We start from the raw sequence: 20,623 nt of genomic DNA on the forward strand, positions 1-20,623 counted from the left end.
ATTTGTCAAACAGAGACAACAACAGTATTTACACGACTGTGTGCATGTTCAGTTGCTCATTCATGTCCAACTCTTTGCAGCCCTGTGAACTCTAGCCCCTAAGATCCTCTATCCATGGAATTTTTCAGGCAAGAATACTGCAATGGTTGCCATTTCCTCCTCCAGGGGATCTTCCCAACCCAGGGAGCGAACCCAGGTCTCCTGCGTCTCCTACATTGGCTGGCGGGTTCTTTTCTGCTGAACCACCTGGGAAAGAAGTCATTATATCACTGGGTTATCCAGAGTGATACCGCACTCAATACTGGGTGCCCCGGGCCAGGAACCCAGTGGAGGGGGCAGTGGCGGGTCTGGACAAAACGTGCCCATAACTTCGTGTATAGGATGGATGGAGGCTGAGCCTGGCTGACTGGCTGTGACCACAGGTGACCCACTTGCCCCCTACCCTCTGCCAGGCACCGTGGGCCCAGAGGGACTCGGCTTAAAAATTGCTTGCCCAGCCACCCACAAGAGAGACCCTGGTTGTCAAATGAGGATCTGACACCTTGATCCAAAAGACGGCCCCCGAAGTCAGTTTCACACATGAGGGTCCAGGAGGGGTGTCATGTCAGAGACCCCTGGGACAGCAGACAGGATAGAAATGGTGGGGGAAGGTCCCGGAGGCAGGTGGCCCAGGCCTTCCTTCTGCAGGAGCACCTCATCCACCCATCCCCCACTCTTCTGTCCCTCCGATGGCATTGGGGTCAGCGGCCAGGTTTTCTGGGAAATGGACAAGAGCAGCTTGTGGGCCAACATGTTTCCTTGTAACTGAAACCCATCAACATTTTTCAAGTCCAACCTCAAAGCCAGGGCATTATTTATGTCCACTCTGAGAAGGCCACACAGGAAAATCCCGGCTGTGTACTGGGGATGACGGAGGCCTGCACTGGCCTGATGTTGAACTTGACTCCGTCTTTGGCAGAATTGTTAAGGCCTCAGACACATGAACCTTACAAGGTCAATTTGCTTTCAAGCTGCCGTTCAGGGCTCGCCACCGCACCCCAGGGCTGGCGGGCTGTAGTTTCTCCTCGTTTCTCCCCGGAGCTGGTGTGGGCCACGGCGGCATCTGTTTCCTGTCTTTGTGGATGTTGTTTTTTGAAAAGCGAGCGAGGAGCTGCCTGCTGGAGGATGGTATCCGCCTCCACACCAGACTCCAGGACCCACGGTCAGGCGGTGAGGGTACCTGAGCTCCCAGGGAGGCTCAGACCCTGCCTAGCCCCTCTGAGGCCACGTGTGCGGGTCCAGACCCAGACTGACCACTTCCTGGGGGCTCAGCAGCCTCAGGCACATGGCTTCCACACTGGGAACCTCAGTTTTTCCATCTGTAGAATGGAGCTGATGGCACGTCCTCCCTGCCAGGAGACATGGGACAGGGGAGAGGGACGTGTTTCTTGCAGTTTCCAGCTGAGGCCTTGTGGTCATGAGCTGGTGTCCAAGACGGTTCCCCGACTTGGCTAAGTGTGGTGATGAGCATGGAGTTGGGGGCGGGGCCCGTCCTCATAGCCTGGACAGTGGGGTGGGGGTTCTAGACTTTGAGATACCTCAAGTCTAATTTTGACAACTCCATATGTAAGAACAGTGCAGCAGCAGGTGTTCTCGGGGACTTGTCAGCCTGGACACAAACCACCATCCCGACCCGGCTTGTGGTGCAGGGTCAGATCCCTTTACCGAGAGAAGGAATAGAGGCTCTGAGAGGTGGGGCAAGGAGACCAAGGCCACTGGGCCCGGCAGGGGCAGAACCAGCACTTGAACTTGGATGCTGCACCCTCGTGTCAGACTCTTTGCCCTGAACCATGAGAACTGGACTATAGAGCAGGCTGAGCACCAAAGAATTGATACTTTTGAACTGTGGTGTTGGAGAAGACTCTTAAAAGTCCCTTGGACTGCAAGGACATCAAACCAGTCCATCCTAAAGGAAATCAACCCTGAAAATTATTCATTGGAAGGACTGATGCTGAAGCTTAAGCTCCAGTACTTTGACAAACTGATGTGAAGAGCCGACTCATTGGAAAAGACCCTGATGCTGGGAAAGATTGAGGGCAGGAGGAGAAGGGGGCATCAGAAGAAGAGATGGTTGGATGGCATCACTGACTCCATGGGCATGAGTTTGAGTAAGCTCTGGGAGATGGTGAAAGACAGGGAAGCCTGGTGTGTTGCATTCCATGGGGTCTCAAAGAGTCGGACGTGACTTAGTGACTAAGCAACAACAAAACGTGGTCTTCAGCCCCCATCTCACTCGTACCCCCAGGCTTAATGCCTATGCCATGAGCCTGTCCTACAATGAGGTGTCAGGGGCCATTGTCTAGTCCCGAAGCTATTCATATCTCTATTCATAATTCCACCATTACACATGCATTTCTTTGCCCGTAAAGTTTTTATGTCTCTTTGAGTCTTAAGTGCTGAGGCTTTTATACACCCCACCTGGTTTCCTTTGGGCCTCTCTTGTTTTTGTGGACTCACTGGAAAAGACTCTGATGCTGGGAAAGGTTGGGGGCGGGAGGAGAAGGGGACGACGGAGAATGAGATGGCTGGATGGCATCACCGACTCGATGGACATGAGTTTGAGTGAACTCCAGGAGTTGGTGATGGACAGGGAGGCCTGGCGTGCTGTGATTCATGGGGTCGCGGAGAGTCGGACACGACTGAGCGACTGAACTGAACTGAACTTGTTATAAACAGGAGAAGGAAATGGCAAAGTTATAAAGTGAATTCTAGACATGTTTAAAGAGTCTTGTCTTTAAAGTTCCCCAAGGTCGGCTCTGCCCAGGTCCCAGGTATTTGGGCTGAAATCTGTGCCCCTCGGGTTGCGATTCTGACGTCCTCCCATGTCTCTTGGCCGGTAGTTCTGTTTCATGGGGAATTCTGCCGGCAGGGTGTTAACCCTTTGGTACATGAATCAGGCCACTGTGGGAGTATTTACACTGCGGAAATTGGCAAATGATGCAGCTACAGTTCAGGGTTGGTTTTTCTTCCTGGAGAGCAGGGGGTTGGGCAAGGGGATGCATACGTTATCAGCATGCCCCTGCTCTGTGCCCACGTGTCTCCCTTTCCGGAAGAGGTCAAGTGTCTTCAAACGTGTCTGTTGTATTTTTGCTTCTCGTTATGACACTTTTTAATTTCTGCATGTTCTGTTTGGTTCTTTCCCAAGTTGGCTGTGTCATTTTCTTTAATGGTTTCCTGTCTTTGCAGGACCTTTCTATCTTGAGGTTTCTTTCTCTAAGCGAGGTGAGCTTAGCTGATTTCTTAGATTTATTATCCATCTAATTGTCTCAGAAGTGAAGTCACTCCCAAAGCTGAGGGGGTCACTTCTGCTGGTTCTCCTCCAGCTGTCTTTCATCCTGATGGGCCTGGCGCTCTTCCCCACTGGCCACCACCCTTCCATAACCCACGGAGCAGTTCCCAAGCCTGGGAAGAAGGTGCCCTTATCCAGAAAGACTTGGCACTTGCATTCTCCACTCATCTGAGGCGTCATGGATAGGATCCCCTTGAACCAAGGTCACAGGCTGATGTGCCTGCACCCACTGGGGTCTTCACCTGCTTCTTCCCCTGCTCGGCACCAGCACCACCTCCCTTGTAATTCCCGTGGTTGGAGGAGGGAGGCCCTTTCTGGGTCACCTGAAAGTGTCGTCTTCTGGGAGTCTGGCTCCATGGGGAGGGAGGGGTCTTCTGTTAGATCCCTCATCTTGGGCAGTTGCTCCTCTGGGTCTTCTTAGGTCTTCAGCAACTTTAAGGCATGACACTTTTTTTTTTTTTAATAATTGTTTACCATGAGAGGGTGGATCTGAGTAACCTACCCACCCATCATCAAAGCAGGCCTGTGAGTGAATACATGTCTTTTATTCCTTCAATAAGCCAGTCCTTGGGAGCCAGACCCTATGCCGAGAGCTGAGGGGTAAATCCGCCCCAGCCAGTCCTGCAGCTCCAGTTAACTCAGAGACCACGTTCTGGGTCCGGGCTCACTGGAGACAGTCGAGGGTACCATGTCCAGGTTGTGTAGAAGGTATGCTTAGGCCAGCACCCATGTGACCGTGCCTGAGTGACCACAGCCGCTCCTCCAGGGTGGTGCAGATGTGGTCAGCAGGAACCATGGTGCAGAAATGCCTCCCTGCAGATACTTGCCCAGGGACTGAGCCCTTTCTTGTCCCCTCCAGGAGCTGTCCAGGTGGCAGGCGGGCGTGAGCAAGCCAGGGTTGGCCCCCAGTGGCAGTCAAGCCTGCCTCCTCATCCAAGAGTATTAAAGTGAACCCGAGGATGCTGCCAGAAGTCAAGGAAGGACTGCGGGAACATCCTCTGCCAGCACACAGTAGGAGCTCAGCAGGACTGTCCCCCACCCCCCAGATCACTCAGCAAATATCATAAAGCCACGCTCCCATGAGATGACACGTTCAAGTGACCCAGAAATGGCCCTTGTCTTCCCAACCCGGGAACTAGAAGGAGGCTGGTCCTGGAGGCAATCAGGGGATGAGGCCCACCCCGTGCCAGATGCTCTTCCTCCCAGGAGGCACGTCTGTCACCTAAGCAGACAGACCCAGCCTGGAACAGGCCTGCCAACTCACATGCATGCGGGACCCCGGTGCCAACAGGAAGAGCAGGCAGCCCCCAGGCCTGCCAAGAATGCAGCCAGTCATTAGGGACTGACCAGGCATCACGTGCCTTGAACACATTTGAGGAGAACACGATCCCTCCCACAGAGCAGCCCTGGCATCAGAGGCTCTCCGAGAGGTGGTGTTATCCTTGGAGCTGAGGAAGCCGAGGGCACAGAGAAGGGGAGGTTGACCAGGCCCCTGTGGTGGTCAGAAGTCCGGCCCAGGCTTCGCACTGGGGCTCCAGGGCTTCCTGGCCTGGCGGTGCTCAGGAGGCGTCCTGTGTGTCCCTGCCATGTACACACGCTCCCCGCAGCTCCTGCTGGACCGTGAGCCGAGGAGGGGTACACACAGGATGCCATGGAGGCGCCCCCACCACCCTCGGGTCTGAGCACTTGGCACCCCCTAATTCCCTGATGGCAGTGACGGGGCCTTCTGGGGTGGGCAGCAGCCGTGGGTTCAGGGTGGGCTGGGGAGGTATGCTGCCTGGGAGCCCTCTGGGGGCAGCTAGGGACCCCATTTCGGCCTCGCTGAGGCCAACCTTCCAACAAGCTCGGAGGCTGCCCCTCAGCGGAGACAGGTGACTGTGATGCACAACATGCAGGCTCAGGCAGCCGTGCGGACGCAGAGGGGCCCTTGGCATCCTCGACCGCCAAGAGTCCCCCACAGGGATGGTGTTGCTTGTTCTGTGATTCCCTTTTTCCTTCGAAAAGGAAAGTGTCAGGAGTGACTGTGGTGAGGTTCCTGTGAGTTGAGCCGGAGCGGAGGTTTAACCCCGTCCAGTCTGAGCTGGGCGAGCCTCCTCCTCCACTACCCCACCTTGGACGGCGCAGTCCTGGTCACTCTTCTGGGCCTTCTTGGCTCTTGAGCAGCTTTAAGGTGTGGCATTCGTTTTCTTACTTCTTGTCTTTGTCCAACCTTTGGTGGCAGTCCATTGCAAGGGCCCTGACCCTCTCGCCTTCCCAAGCCCCTTGGCCCTCCCCACGCCCACGCCAAGCCTCGAGGCCCCTGTGGTTCTGTGTCCTCCAGACTCCCCACCCACAGGGCCAGTCCGGACAGAAGCCACCGTCTGGGGTGTCCGACTGGGGGAGGGGACCTGCATCTCTCGGTTTCTTCCCGCCAGGATCAGGCTGTTGTCAGGCTGGGTGCCAGCGTTTAAAACATCCCATGTGTGTAAGAACGAGGATACCCCATTTGTCCAGTGAGTCCCACGACCCTTTCCTGATCTGGCCAGATGTTTTTCTTTTAGGGACCCTGTCGCTCATGTAAACAGCAGAGCGTGTTTTCCCAGGGATGCCAGCCCAGGCACTGCTTCTTGACCACCGTCGAGAGAAATCTCCACGGACTCGGAGGGATATATTTTGGGTCTTTGCGTGCGGCTGAGCAGAGCGCACAGAAATAAACCAGGGCTGCAACAGGAAAGATGGAGTTGGCCATATGGGGCCATCCATGGTCACTCCCAGTGCCCCACGTGGTCAACTCCTCGCCCGGGAGCCCCCAGGCTAGAGGCATTGCTGCCTCTTGGGTCTGGGTGCCCCAGGGCTCCTGGGGTAGGAGAAGCGGCTTCCAGCTTCTTTGCAAAGAGAGTCTGTGCAGGGGTGGTCTTAGCGGCCTCAAGGTCGTGGAGAGGCGGCATAGCCCCAGTCATGGGGTTGGGCGGGGCTGCTGAGAGCACCAAGAACTCCCCACAACTGTGAAGACAGTCACGTGTGGCAAAGATTTGCAGAGGAGCAAAAGGTGGGCTCAGAGAGGCTGAGTCACTCGCCAGAGACAACACAGCAGCAGACCAGGACTCCGACCCAGGTCGCTGAAACCTCGGCTCCTTCCTGTGCCCATCTGACCGGCCCCTTGAGGGCAGCAGGAAGATCTGGGCTCCCCTGGCCTGAGCCCCCGCGCCTGCCTCCTCTCATCCGTGCTGGGATGTGTCCATTCCCAAACCATGCGCTGTGTCCCCCACCCCTGGGCCATCATGTCAGGCTCCAGGCTCCCTGCAGGTGAGCCCCACGCCCACCAGCACACCTCTGAGCCTTGCCCATCTGGTCCCTGTGCCCGAGTGTCCTGATCCTAAGTGTGTTCTTGAGGCAGCCCAGGACTGGAGCCCTGCTTCTTCGAAGCTCCCTGCACCAAGCCCAGTGAGGCTCTGCCTTGTGGCTTCATGACAAGTGTAGTGGGCTAAGTGGTGGCCCCAAAAGCCATCCATCCTTCTGCAGCCTGCCAAGGTGACCTTATTCTGATGAAAAGTCTTGGCAGATGGAAGTAAGTTCCTGACCGCTGCACCAGATCACCCGGGATGCATGTGGACCCTGAATCCAATGACGGGTGTCCTTGGAAGAGAAGAGGGCATAATCTGAGGCACAGAGTCACCCAGGGGAGAAGGTTTGTGCAGATGGACACAGAGGTTGGGGTGATGTGGCCACAAGCCTAGGGAGGCCTGGGGTCTCCCAAGGGCTGGACAAGGCCAGAGGGACCCTCCCCTGGAGCCTCTGGAGGGAGCTCAGTCCTGCCCACACCTTGATCACAGGTTTCTGACTCCAGAACTGAGGGAGAATGAATTTGTGTTAAAGTTGTCCAGTCTGTGGTCAGTGGCTGCAGCTGTCCCTGGACACTGAGAGTGAACTTGCCGGCTCCAAGGTGAGAACAGTGGCAGGACCCACTCCCCACCCGCTGACACACAGTCTTGTCATGAGGTTAAATGAGTCAATACGCACTGCTGCCTGAATCAGGGACTGACACTTGGATCTCAGCCCCCTTCACCTCCCCTTCATCATCCCTGGCATTGTTGGGACCCTCATCCACTCGTTCAGTGGACATGCGGTGCTCCTGCCCAGCCCCGATGTGGACAGCGAGGCCAGCGAGCTGGGAAGCTCCACGCAGGACTCACCCTGCCTGCTGGGGCTTTACGGACAAGGCCTGTGCAGTGACACGGAGGCCCGGGAGAGGCTGGATCCTCCGGTCGTGGGAGGCACGGGGGCCTCAGCATCAGAGGTGGAGGGGTGAGCCGGGTTCATCCAGGGGGATGCAGCCCTTCACTCAAAGTGGGGGAAGAACCCCACGTGGCACCCGGTGTCCGGGGGCCTCCCCTTGCCCTGGTGGGTGATGGGCACAGCCATGGATGACCACCGGAAATCTGCATCTCACTAGGGGCCGAGGCTGGTGCTGAGTGAATCCTCAGTGAGGTTTTCTTCTTAAAAACCATCCTAAGTGACTTCGGCTCCATTGCTTTTTGCTAAAAACCTACAATGATCCCAAGAACTTTGTACACTCCAAGGGTGGTGACAGGACGTGGAGCCCAGCACAGACCCAAGTCAGCCCTACCCTGCGTCCCATGGGCCGGCCACACCATCCCCCTTCTGTGATCTGGCTTTCTTCTGCCAGGACTCCCAGAATGGTGGAAATGCACGTGTGGCCTCAAGCTGAGGGGCCCAGCATGGGATCCAAGCCCCTGGGGGTTCCCTTGGGAAGTCTGGTGGACCATAGTCGCCACTGCTGTCGGGCAGCTCTGTCTCGGTTAATGTCGTTTCTTTGCTTTCTGTTGTGATGGGGCACCCCAGTTATCTCGGGGCAATTGGGAGGTCTGCTGGGGTTACATGCTCCTGCTGTAGATGGGGAAACATTATCGCTGCATTGACGCTGCTCACTCGATACTGGGAATCTGTTCAACAGAAATGGCAAGGGGAACAGAGAAAAACAGAAACAGAAAAATGGAGAGTTGCTGGGTTGCTTCATGTCTTACCTGTGATTAAGAGTGTGTGCAGCCTGCCCGTGAACCCGGGTTCCCACACCTCCCAGCTACCAGGTGTCAGGCGCTGATTTTAGACCCCCAGCTTCACTAAGGAGTCATTGACAGATACAGTTTGTGTGTATTTCAAGTCTACATTGTGATTGTGATGACTTGATGCCCATAGATGTCGTGGAATGATTGCCCAACACTCGCATCGCCTCACACGGTTAACTCTGTGTGTGTGTGTTTTATGCTGTTCTTATAATCCATGAACACAATATAGATAGCTCTCCATTTTTTTTAGATCTTCTTTATCTTAGAAGTCTATAGTTTGCTGTAAGTCTTGCACTTGTTTAATTAGATATCTTGATATTTCAGTGCCATTATAAATTCCTAATAGAGATAGAATTGACTTTTCTATATTCACTTGCTAAATCCATTAATTTCAAATCATTCTAATTGTATTTTCTTATGTATACACAATTATGTCTGCAAATAAGTGCTTTTTTCCCCCCTTCGCAACTGTGATAACCCTTTTCTTTTTCTTACCTTATTGTACGGACTAGGATATCCAGTACCGAGTACAATGGTGAACAGAAGTACTGAGAATAAGTAACTTTGTCTCTTTCCCATTATCAGAGGAAAACCTTTCAACCTTTCAGTATTTCATCATCCCATATGATATTAGCTTTTTTATAGATAATTTTATCAAAATATGTAAATTCTTCTCTGTTAGTTTACTAAGAGTTTTTTCTTAGTCATGCACTAAAATTATTACATTAAGTTTTCTTAAGTTTATTTTCTGTAGATTTTGAAACAGGTGATTTTTCTTTTATATGGTGATTTAACTTTTAAAAAATTTTGTGATTCTAAAACAACACCAACCTAATCTTGATGTATTCTCCTTCTGTTGGATTTTGTTAGTGTTTTATTTAGGATTATTTCATCTATATCCAGAGTCTGTAATGTTACTTTCTTGTACTTCTTCCTTGTTGGTTTTAGTATCAAGGTTATGCTAGTCTTATAAAACAAGGTTGGAGAGTGTTCCTTGTTTATCCCCAGAGTTCCTGTGAGATTACTGTTTCCTTCCCTCGATTTTTGGAAGAATTTATTGGCAAAACCAGTTGGTTTCATTGTGGGGAGGCTTTTAATTTCAGATGTAATGTTTTTCATGCAAATAAAATTTTCTGATTTTGTATGTCTTCTTGGGTCTAGTTATGTAAAGCCTTTCCCCGCTGCTAGGAATTTATTGAGGCCAGCAGACTCTCCAATTAGTAAGTGAACTGTGGTTCATCATATCTTTTTATCTGCAAGATGTGTTGTCTCCCCTTTGAAAAACCCTTGATACTGCTGATTTGTGCTTTGTCTGTTTTTCTTAATCAGTCTCTCTAGGGGTTTATCAGTTTTGGCAGTCCTTTCAAAGAGCCAACTTTTGGCTTTGTTTTGAAAAAATTCCATATTGCTTTCGGTTTCCTTATTTTCTTCTCCTTTTTTCCCCATCTGCCTTGTGTTTTGTTTGCTTTGCTTTTTTTCTGGTTTCTGCAGCCCATGGGGTCGCTAAGGGTCGGACACGACTGAGCGACTTCATTTTGACTTTTGACTTCATGCATTGGAGAAGGAAATGGCAACCCACTCCAGTATTCTTGCCTGGAGAATACCAGGGACGGGGGAGCCTGGTGGGCTGCTGTCTATGGGGTCGCACAGAATCGGACACGACTGGAGTGACTTAGCAGCAGCAGCAGCAGGGATAGAGGCTTAATTGATTTTTATCCTTCCTTCTTTTCCAGTATATGTGTGTAAGGCTTTAAGTTACCCTCTAAACACAGTTTGCTGCGTCCCACAAGTTTTAGTAAGCCAGATTTTTATGGAAAATTATTTTCTAATTTTCATTGTGTTTTTAAAAAATGATTATTCATGAAATTCTTCAAGCAGTATGTCTTTTAACAATGTTTGGGGATGTTTTTCTGGTGACCCTTTTTTGATTTCTAGCTTAATTCCATGAAGAGCCCCGTCTTAGTCTTTTGGGGCTACTGTTATAAATACCATAGACTAGTGATAAACAACAGAAAGTTGTTTCTTATAGTACTGGAGTCTGGGAAATCCTAAGATCACCAGCAGGTGCCATGTCTGGTGAGGCCTGTCTCCTGGTTCCTAGACTGCCTGCTGCTTCTCCCTGTCCTCACAGCATGAGCGCCTGTTCCCTCCTGCCCTGAGCCCTCCCAGAGTGCCTGCCTCCTGGGCTCATCACCGCGCACGGGGTGCAGTTTGAGGCACATAGACCGTCAGCCCACTGCAGTCCCTAAGTGTACCCCGCATTAGTTCAGTCCTTTGAAAGAGTTTGAGCTTTCCTAATGGCCCAATATATATTCATTTTGTGATATGTTCCTTGGGCTCTTGAAAATAATATGTATCAGTGAGAAAGCAATATTCCGTGTGTATCAGTTAGATCAGGTTTGTGACTCATGTAATTCGGATTCCGGTAGCCACGTTTTGTAAAGCAGAAGTAGGTGAAATTACTTGCAGTGTATTTTATTTTAACACACCCAAAATATTATCATTTCAGTGTGTAATCAATATGATACAACCTAATGAAATATTTCACGTTCTTTTGTTCACGCTAAGTCTTAAAAATCCAGTGTGTGTTTCATGCTTGCAGCACATCTCATCGTAGAGCCAGTCGCAATTCAGGTACTTCATGGCTGCAGGTGACTACGTCCCAGGGAGCCCAGTTCCCTGAGAGATGTGTCTTTAACGTCTCCCACTGTGATTATGAACTTGGCTGTTACTCCTTTTCTATTTCTGTCAGTTTTATGTATTGATATTTTGAGGTTATGTTATTCGGTACATTCAAATGTGGAATCCTCATGTTCTTGCTGGACTGAACTTGTATCAGTATGAGAAGCTCCTTTTTAAGGCTAGTGATGCTTCTTACTTTAGACACTATTTGACAGTGATATTGCCACATCAGTTTTCTGTCCTTGTTTGCCTGGGTATCTTTTACCTTCACCTGTATAAAAGATCTTCCATCTTAACAGGAACCTCTGTGACTAGTGTATAGTTTTCATTGTCATCAATTGATCGTTTTTATCTTTTAATGAGAGTATTTGCTCTATTTATAATGTTGATATTTCAGTGCATAGATACCGTGTTACTGTTTGTTTTCTGTCTGTCTCACCTATTCTGTGGTCTTTTCTCTTGCTTCTTGTAGAAGTGTGAAGTCTTTTTCTAGTTCTGTACTCCTCTGTCAGGTTGTTGGGTGTCCATTCACAGATAGAGCGTGTGTTTTACATTCAAGTCTAACTTAGTACTTTTATTGCCTCCCTGACACGACTGTCTCCTCCTTGTCACTGTTATACTTTAAATTGTTAGATATATTTTTGGCGTTAACATCATTGTTTTGTAGAGTTAATGTTTACCCTCACAGTTACCTCATTGTTGGTCTTTACTTGTTTTTTATATTTCTGTCAGAGACTACTTTTCTTTTTCCCAAAGCGCTGCCTGAATATTTTTTTAGTTCATGTCTCTGCGTGATGAGTTGTCTCATTTCCATTCGCCCTAAAAGTCTTTATTTTGTTTTCACTTTGGAAGAGTGTTTCTGTGGGGTATAGAATTCCAGGTGGGTGGGTGGTTGTTTTCCAGTATTTTACAGATGCCCGTCCATTATCTTCTGACTTCCTTGTTCTTGAAAAGTCAGCTCTCAGTGTTTCTGTGCCATTCAAAGCCACACCTTTTTCCCTCTGAGCTTGAACATTTTCTTCTTGCCTTAGGCACTCGCAGAGCTGCTGAAACCAATGTGTGGTTTTCATTTTTGAGTCAATGGTCTGATTCTTGAACCAACTCTTGCCACTGTCCCTGTCAGTCAGTTCAGTCGCTCGGTGTCGGACACGTTCCGACCCCATGGACTGCAGCATGCTAGGCTTCTTTGTCCATCACCAACTCCTGGAGCCTGCTCAAGCTCCTGTCCATCGAGTCGGTAATACCATCCAACCGTCTCATCCTCTGTTGTCCCCTTCTCCTCCTGCCTTCAGTCTTCCCCAGCATCAGGTTCTTTTCCAATGAGTCAGTTCTTCGCATCAGGAGGCCAAAGTATTGGAGCTTCAGCACCAGTCTTTCCAATGAATATTCAGGACTGATTTGCTTTAGGATTGACAGGTTGGATTTGCTTGCAGTCCACGGGGCTCTCAAGAGTCTTCTCCAACACCATAGTTCAGAAGCATTGATTCTTTGGCATTCAGCCTTCTTCATGGGCCAACTCTCACATCCATACATGACTGCTGGCTTTGACTAAATGAACTAGTACTAAATGAGCTCCTACATAGCTTTGGCTAAATGAACCTTTGTCGGCAAATTAATATCTCTGCTTTTTAATATGCTGTCTAGGTTTTTCATAGCTTTCCTTCCAAGGAGCAAACATCTTTTAATTTCACCATCTGCAGTAATTTTGGAGCCCAAGAAAATAAAATCTGTCACTGTTTCCATTGTTTCCCCATTTATTTGCCATGAAGTGATGGGGCCGTATGCCATGATCTTCATTTTTTGCATGTTGAGTTTTATGCCAGCTTTTTCACTCTCTTCTTTCACTTTCATTAAGAGACTCTTAAGTTTCAACCCCTGTAGGCATTTCTTATTCCCCTTTCTGTCTTTTCTCCACCATGAGGGTCCCCATTTATAGTTTTTAACAACGTAGTTTAACAATGGGCTCCTTTGATATATTCTATACTTTTTTCCCCACATATATATATATTTTAACCGATCCATCCTTCAGTTCACTGATCCTCTCTTCAGCTACGTCCAATTTGATGTTAAGCCCAGAGACTGAGATCTTAAATTCAGTTCACTGTTATTGTAAAGTTCTAGAATCGCTTTTGATTCTCAGAAATTTTTCCTTTTTTCAAGTGTATTTTTGAACTGGTGACATTTGCATCTGATCCCTGTAGCACACACACACCTCTGATATGCTGATATATATTGATACCTCTGGGTCTGTTTCGGTTCTTTTTCTCTTGCTCGTATTTGTTGTTACACCCTTTTTTGCTTTTTTGGTTGCATGTTGGGCATTCTGTATGGAAAACCCTAGAGGTTCTGGTGATGCTGTCTTCTCCAGAGTTTCCTCTGACGCAGACCTCTAGTGGACACAGAGCTCTCTGTTCACTCAGGGTTTGAGTGACTTGAGGCTAGGGGGTCCTTGTAAGCTCAGTCTCAGAAGCCTTCCCCCACCGTCCCCCCCTGACCCCAGGGAGGAGCGCTCCAGCGTCTCTGTCTGGAAGCCTGGGGTGCCTCCCAGGGCCCCCCCTTCTCAGCAGGTCCTGAAGCCCACCTTCTGTCTCCTGAGCATCACGAGGTGACTGATACTCAGCACTCAGCCGGTTTGGGCTGTGTTGGGTACGTTTTCTGTTCCTCCCTTTTCTTGGGGAGCTTGGTCTCTGTCATCCGGACTGACATGTGAGGCCTCCACTCAAATTTTTGTCTTCCCAGCCCAAGGAACTGTCCAGAGCTGTGTTAGCCAGTCCCCTCTGCTTGACTTTTTCCCTGCCTTTTCTTCACAGAGTCAGCTTTGTTCAGATGCCACGAGGAAAGGAGCGGCCCTCTCGGTCTCCAGCTCCCTCACTGGGCTTCCCTCCTGTTCGAAATCTTGGATTGTGGCTGCCTAAGGACCTCTGGCTCAGACTGTAAAGCTTCTATCTGCAATGCGGGACACCCGGGTTTGAGCCCTGGGTTGGGAAGATCCCCTGGAGAAGGAAATGGCAATCCACTCCAGTACTGTTGCTTGGAAAATCCCATGGACAGAGGAGCCTGGTAGGCTACAGTCTAAAGGGTCGCAAAGAGTCAGACACGACTGAGCGACTTCACTCTCACTTTCAAGGACCTCCTTTAAACCGTGTTTAGCTTTTCTAGCTCCCAGTGGGCTGCCCTACAAGCTGCTTGCGTCTGTAACTTGAAGTGGGGACGCCCTGGGTGTCTTCTCTTATCTGAAGCCACATGTAACAGTCACAGTAATTGTATTGATCATCTCTATTTGCTACTGGGGTAAACAAGAACCAGGGATCCTTGCCTAGTACCCACGGTTGTGTTTCTGATCAGAAGCCCCAGCTTGCCCGGGTTGTTTCAGTGCCATGTGAACTTGTGAAGAAGGTGGTGCAAGCGGCCCACATGGCCTGGGAACAGAGGAGCTGGTCAGGTCACTTCCCCACCCCTGCCGGCCCAGGGCAGGCCTTGTGATGACGGGCTGCTGGGGGTGGAGAAGGCTGAGGAGGGAGGGGTTACATGACCTGTATTCTCTGACGTGGTCACATGTGGGTTTTCTTTTTCAGTTTGAAAAATTGACTGCGTTTAGTCTTGCCTCCAGTTTCATTTTAAGGTTGAAAATGAAGATTTTATTCTTAAAGTTGAGCACAGTGATTTTACAGTCTTTTGAAAGCAGTAGTTGAGGTATCAAAAAGACATCTCAGAGAACTCCAGTAGATAAAGCCAAAAAAAGAGAGTGTTCAGGGTGAACTGCGGGCGGGACACCAAACTGTCCTCTGTCTCTCCCAGAGTCTGTAATCGCTGAGATGGGTGGATATAGGACCCCAAGCACCCCGGGGACTGAGGTCCTCAAGTGACAGCAGAGGTCTGGGCTGAGCCAGGAGCAGTGTGGCCTGTGCCCTGGCGAGTGGAGAGCTGGGAGCGTGGGAGTGGGGCCAGGAGAGGGGGTGGGAGACTTGGGGGTGGAGGGAGGGGCAGCATCTGGCATGGTCTGGGAGGTGCTGGCTGCTGCGGCTCGAGTCAGGGACACCCCGGACCTCCACCGTGCAGCCCCCACGGGGCAGAGTCATCTGGTAGCCCAGGGTTGAAGTTAAGAGGGTGAGTTCGCAGCAGGTTGAATGAACCCCTGTACCCACTGTGGGTTCATTTTAGGTGTCTGGAGCTAGGTTGGTCAAGCCCTTGCTGAGCTCGAGTGAGGGAGTCAGTCAGGGAGGACTGAGCTCAGGGTGAGAGTGAGGGGCGGCTGGCGTGGTGAGTCCTCCTCAGCTGGATGGGTTCTGGGGATGCCCTTGAGTTCAGGGGTACCCTTTCTGTAGCCTCACTGAAGGCTTGTTTGGGGGGTGGAGGGGGCAGAAGGCCACTTAGAAGACATGCTCATTCCTAGTGGTGGTGGTTTCTGAAGCAGTTTCAACTGTTCGGTCCGACTGTGACCAGTACCTTGCAGGGTCATGTTTGGCGGTGGGCCTGAGGTGTTGGCACGGCCTTCCCTCTCCCGTACCCCACACTCACCTGCCATCTTTTTGGCAGCCCCTCCCCCGCTCTGCACCGTTGATGGTGGGCCCGAGCCCAGCCCCCCTGTTACCATGGAACCCCTTGTGACTGAATGGGTTCTGGTTCCGTGCTCCTGGGAGACGTGCTGGGGGCAGAGACTTCGTGCCATTTCTCCTTGAGACAGTGGTCCTGGTGGTCATAGTGTGAGAGCGGTGTGTGTGAGAGCAGTGTGTGTGAGAGCAGTGTGTGTGAGAGCAGTGTGTGTGTGAGAGCGGTGGTCATAGTGTGAGATCAGTGGTGATAGCTCAGGAGCTGAGGTATCCTGCTGTGAAACAGCAGTTGCCCTGAGTGGGGGTCTGCCCCCATCCGTGAGGATGGGTCGCAGAAGGGCCCGCCTGTGGGCGTTATTCCAGTGCTTCAACCCCAAAGCAAAGGCGAAGACAAGGAAGAACTTGGCCTCGGACCGAGTCCTGGAAGCAGAGTGGCCTGAGGTGAGAGCAGTGGGGGGCTGGGCCCGTCAGATTGGCCCTCACCTGGCGAAGTGTTGGGGTTGTGTTTCCTTTTGTTAGCCTGGTTGTGGGCCCTGCCAGGCAGGGCGTTTGACCTTAGTGGGCAGGATCGACCCCAGCAGGTTGATCTTGTAAGAGGTTGTGCTGGTGCTGCGGTGCTGCACAGAGGATGGGCGGGGGCCCCACAAGAAGGGAAATACTGGCTGGAGGAGTCTCTGGACCACGTGGACTGAGCTAGAGAGCCAGTCCTTGAAGCAGAAAGGCTAGACCCCTTAACGTCCCCTGCCTTACAAATCACAGACCAGTGTGTCCAGGATTTTAATGACGGGTACCTACTGCTTGAAATTAAAAGACGCTTACCCCTTGGAAGGAAAGTTATGACCAACCTAGATAGTATATTAAGAAGCAGAGACAATACTTTGCCAAAAAAGGTCCATCTAGTCAAGGCTATGGTTTTTCCTGTGGTCATGTATGGATGTGAGAGTTGGACTGTGAAGAAAGATGAGTGCTGAAGAATTGATGCTTTTGAACTGTGGTGCTGGAGAAGACTCTTGAGAGTCCCTTGGACTGCAAGGAGATCCAACCAGTCCATTCTAAAGGAGATCAGTCCTGGGTGTTCATTGGAAGGACTGATGCTAAAGCTGAAACTGCAATACTTTGGCCACCTCATGCGACGAGTTGACTCACTGGAAAAGACTCTGATGCTGGGAAAGTTTGGGGGCGGGAGGTAAAGGGGACGACCGAGAATGAGATGGCTGGATGGCATCACCGACTCTATGGACATGAGTTTGAGTGAACTCCGGGAGTTGGTGATGGACAGGGAGGCCTGGCGTGCTGTGATTCATGGGGTCACAGAGAGTCGGACACGACTGAGTGGCTGAACTGAACTGAACCTACTGCTTATGTGTATAACATACACCCTCATAGCTTCACATGTCTACTATATGCCTCTGACAAGTGTAGGGCACTGTTCTGGGTCCTGAATACTCAGTATGTAATAGGGGATACGTAGCCCAGGAGTTTCGTATCTGTGCCAAGAAATACAGAAGAATGAATAATGCTTTGTGGTTCAATTTGGGCAAGTTCACCACTTGGACATCTCCGTGTGCACGCAAATTGTGGTAAAATACATATAACATGAATTTAACATTTTAACCAGTTTATTGAATGACTGTGTGACTTCACTAGGGTCAAGCTAACAGATGGCCTTGGGGTGCCATCAGCCTTTTTCCCAGAGGAACACTCCAAAGCCTGGTGACCTTGTAGACCTTGCCTTTCTTCCTCACTTTCCCCAGTGGTTCTAGGTCACTTGTCTGTGTGTCGTTTAAGAATCTCTTCATCCACTTTGTTGTTAGGTTTATGTTTAGGAACGTTTCTCAGATGTCCCTGGGTCTTGAGAAGGCAGGCTTGGATTCTGGGTTCTCCCTTGCCGCGTGCGGCCAGGTCGTGGTGGAGGCTGACGGCCGGTCTGAGTTGTGGTGGTCTGTGTGGTCTTGGGGTCAGCGGACCCCCTCTTCTGTGGGGGGACAGGGAGATCCTTTGTGTGGAGTCTGGAGAGACTTGACAGGGTCAGTCTTCATTGTCTCGCTCTCTTTTTAACTTGTGTTTGCATTTAGTGACTAATTTAATTGTTTTCTAGAAGTTTCTGACTTCTACCAAGGAGGTAAATGTATATAGGAAGCAGCTCCTGGAAAGAGAAGAAGAACTCGCTGAGCTCAGAGCCGAAAGGAACAATACCAGGGTCAGTAGAGGGATTCTGACGTGTTGACATTTGCCCCGCGGCAGTTACCTCTGGGCTCTGTGCTGCTGACTTTAAACTCTATCTGATTTTCAAGTCATTTTTCACAACGTCCCACTGAGCAGACTGGGGTGGATCAGTTCGGGGTTCTCATACCTTGCTTCAAATTTATGATGAGAGCTAATGTAATTATTACATTTGAGGGGGAGTTCTCTTCACTTACATTTTTGTCCATGCTATACTTTGTGTGGGATCTTAGTTCCCCGACCAGGGATTAAAACCCATGACCCCTGCAGAAGTGTGGAGTCTTAACTACTGGGCCACCTGGGAAGTCCACTCTAACTTGAGACTGAACTGGTGGGATTCTGACATGCCTTAGCATGGTTTCGGTTTTAGAGTGAGGCTGAGAGGAGTTACCGGCCCTGAATGCAAGTATGAGGTTGAAGGTGCTCCTTTGGCCCCACCCTGCAGCTGCTGCTGGAGCACCTGGAGTACCTGGTTTCCCGGAATGTGCCATCCCTCCGGATGACGGCTGGCAAGCAGCAGGAGCAGCCCCCAGCCAGCATGACCAGCGAGTTGGAGTTGCTCAGGGCGCTGAAATTTCTTTTTGACCACCACAAGTCCCTGGATGAGAAGGTACCAGCCACCCAACCTCCTGAATTTGTACACTTGCTGCCTTGTTAGGTGGATGATGCATGTATTTATGTAACTAGTTGACTTTTGAGCTTCTTGAATTCTTGTAAATACATTTTTTCTGTAAGAAGTCAGAGTTTTATATGGTTAAGAAACATTGCCTACGTATATGCTCAGTCATGTCTGTATCTTTGTGACCCTGCGGACTATAGCCCACCATGCTCCTCTCTTCATGGGGTTTCCCAAGCAAGAATACTGGAGTGGGTGGCCATCTTCTACTCCAGGGGATCTTCCCAACCCAGGGATCGAACCTGCCCTCTTGCATTGGCAGGCGGATTCTTTACCACTGAGCCACCTGGGAAGCCCCCAGTTAAAAAGTATTAGTTGGCATAAATGTCTCAAGGTTTATTATATTCTGTATATCAATTTGCAGTTAAAAACTGGGCAATATAATTAATTTAGGATAACATTTTATTCTCTCAAACTTAGAATTTAAAGCTGTTAACAAGCAGATTTTCTTGATGTTAAGATCAATGAGAGCCATTAAAGATACTCTGTTACAGTAGCCATGTATTAGAGTGAGTATAGAATGAGGAGTGCACTAAAGTGTATACACACATCAACACACAGTGACTCGACCTCTTGTATTTGAGTTCAGAGAGCGGTTAGGTATATCACTCGAAAGGTGTCATTTGTTAGAAGAAGAATTAGGTGCTACACATAAAGAGGTAAGTTTGATCAGTCATCGTGTAATTTCAGTTAAAGGTTTGTCATTTGTATCCTTTCGTTTTAAAAATGTATGAAGGCTGTAGTGGTGGGCATCACATTCTATTTATCGTTCTGATTGAGGACCCGCCCACCTGGGGTATTTTAATGACTAGCAAACTAGACTTGTGGCTCAGAGCTGCAGGATCTCTTAAGCACCCCTTTGTCCAGGAGAAGACAAAGTCTGACTCTAATCACCCGGTTCTAATCGGGATGGACAGCATCACCAATGCACCATGTAGGTCTGAGCAGCCGTGAGGGTCCTGTGAGCTCCCAGAGCAGAAGGCAGTTTTGACCTCGCCGATTTCCCGGAAGTGCTGTGTCCCCTCCCTCCCAAAACAAGGCTGTCTAAGGCTTCCTTTCCCCCTCAGAGATCGTCTGATGGCTCTCTAAGCCACGAGCAAAACCTGGCTAAGATGAGTGAGCTCCAGGAAGTCATAGACAAGCAGTTGCGGGAGCAGAGCCAGATGAAAGAGCGCCTGGCAGCCCTCTCTGCCCACGTGAGAGAGCTGGAGGAGGACCTGGACACGGCCAGGAAGAAACTCCTCAAGTCCGAGGAAGTGAACACGAAACTGGAGCGGGATGTCCGTGAAGTGAGTGACGGCGGCCGTGTCTGTTGCCCTGAGGTGGTTGTGGGTCCCTTGTTCTCCCGGTGATCTCAGCCTCGGGATGGCTGCACGAGTAAGAGCAGAGCTCTGGTGAGACCACGACAGGCTGCCTCCCCGCCTCTGTGTCGAGGTCTCTGGGGTAGAAGAGGCCTGATCCAGGCGGTCCATTGGCAGTGGACCAACATGAGGGTAGCCCTTGCGCTGTGCTGCACCCTGGGTGTGGACTCCTCATTTCTACAAGTTCTAGGGGGCCCAGTGTGTTCCTTTTAAAACATTCATTTATCCGTTCATTCATTTCTTGGCATGTAGTTGCTTTACACTGCTGGATCAATTTCTGCTGTGCAGCAAACTGAATCAGTCATGTATATGTGTATATATATATCTACGTATATCCCTGTTGTTTAGATTTCCTACCCATTTCCTTCACCACAGAGCACTGAGGAACCTTCCCTGTGCTGTACACTAGGTCCTTACTGGCTGTTGACTTGATACGTAGTATCAGCAGTGTATACATGCCAGCCCCAATCTCCCAGTTCACCCGCCCCCCCACCTGCCTGTCGAATGTATTCCTGACGATGCTGAGATTTCCTTCTGATTCGCTCAGGCGCGTCTGGTGACGTCTGTGGAGGCCGTTCTCTCGGAGAGATGGGAGCATGCTGTGTGGGCTCTGCCGAGGCAGCTTGCCTGGCCGTCTTCTCTGGTTTGCTGAGCTTCCGCTCCTTGACAGGGATGTGTGACAGTGATCCCGGCGGTCAGACCAGTCGAGTGGCGTTTGCTCACCCTCAGGTCCTCAG

At 50.4% G+C, this 20,623-nt stretch overlaps 1 protein-coding gene across 40 annotated transcripts in view; it reads left to right on the plus strand.

Moving 5' to 3' along the window:
• LOC129540268 (liprin-alpha-1-like) overlaps positions 1–20,623 on the plus strand; it is a 152,204-nt gene that overhangs the window by 105,003 nt on the left and 26,578 nt on the right. For 37 of the 40 annotated variants that reach the window (XM_088831241.1, XM_088831295.1, XM_088831292.1 and 34 more), the window contains 3 exons: positions 17,725–17,826; positions 18,295–18,459; positions 19,593–19,814. In XM_088831241.1, coding sequence (XP_088687367.1) covers positions 17,725–17,826; positions 18,295–18,459; positions 19,593–19,814 — 489 coding nt within the window. Of the gene's footprint in view, positions 1–7,160; positions 7,251–17,724; positions 17,827–18,294; positions 18,460–19,592; positions 19,815–20,623 lie in introns of those variants that run through there. The other 3 variants (XM_088831284.1, XM_088831287.1, XM_088831298.1) reach the window with 2 other exon arrangements.

This window comes from Moschus berezovskii, chromosome 2 (assembly GCF_049115385.1).
Source record: "Moschus berezovskii isolate FMDL1 chromosome 2, NW_MosBer_1.0, whole genome shotgun sequence".
NCBI lineage: Eukaryota > Metazoa > Chordata > Mammalia > Artiodactyla > Moschidae > Moschus > Moschus berezovskii.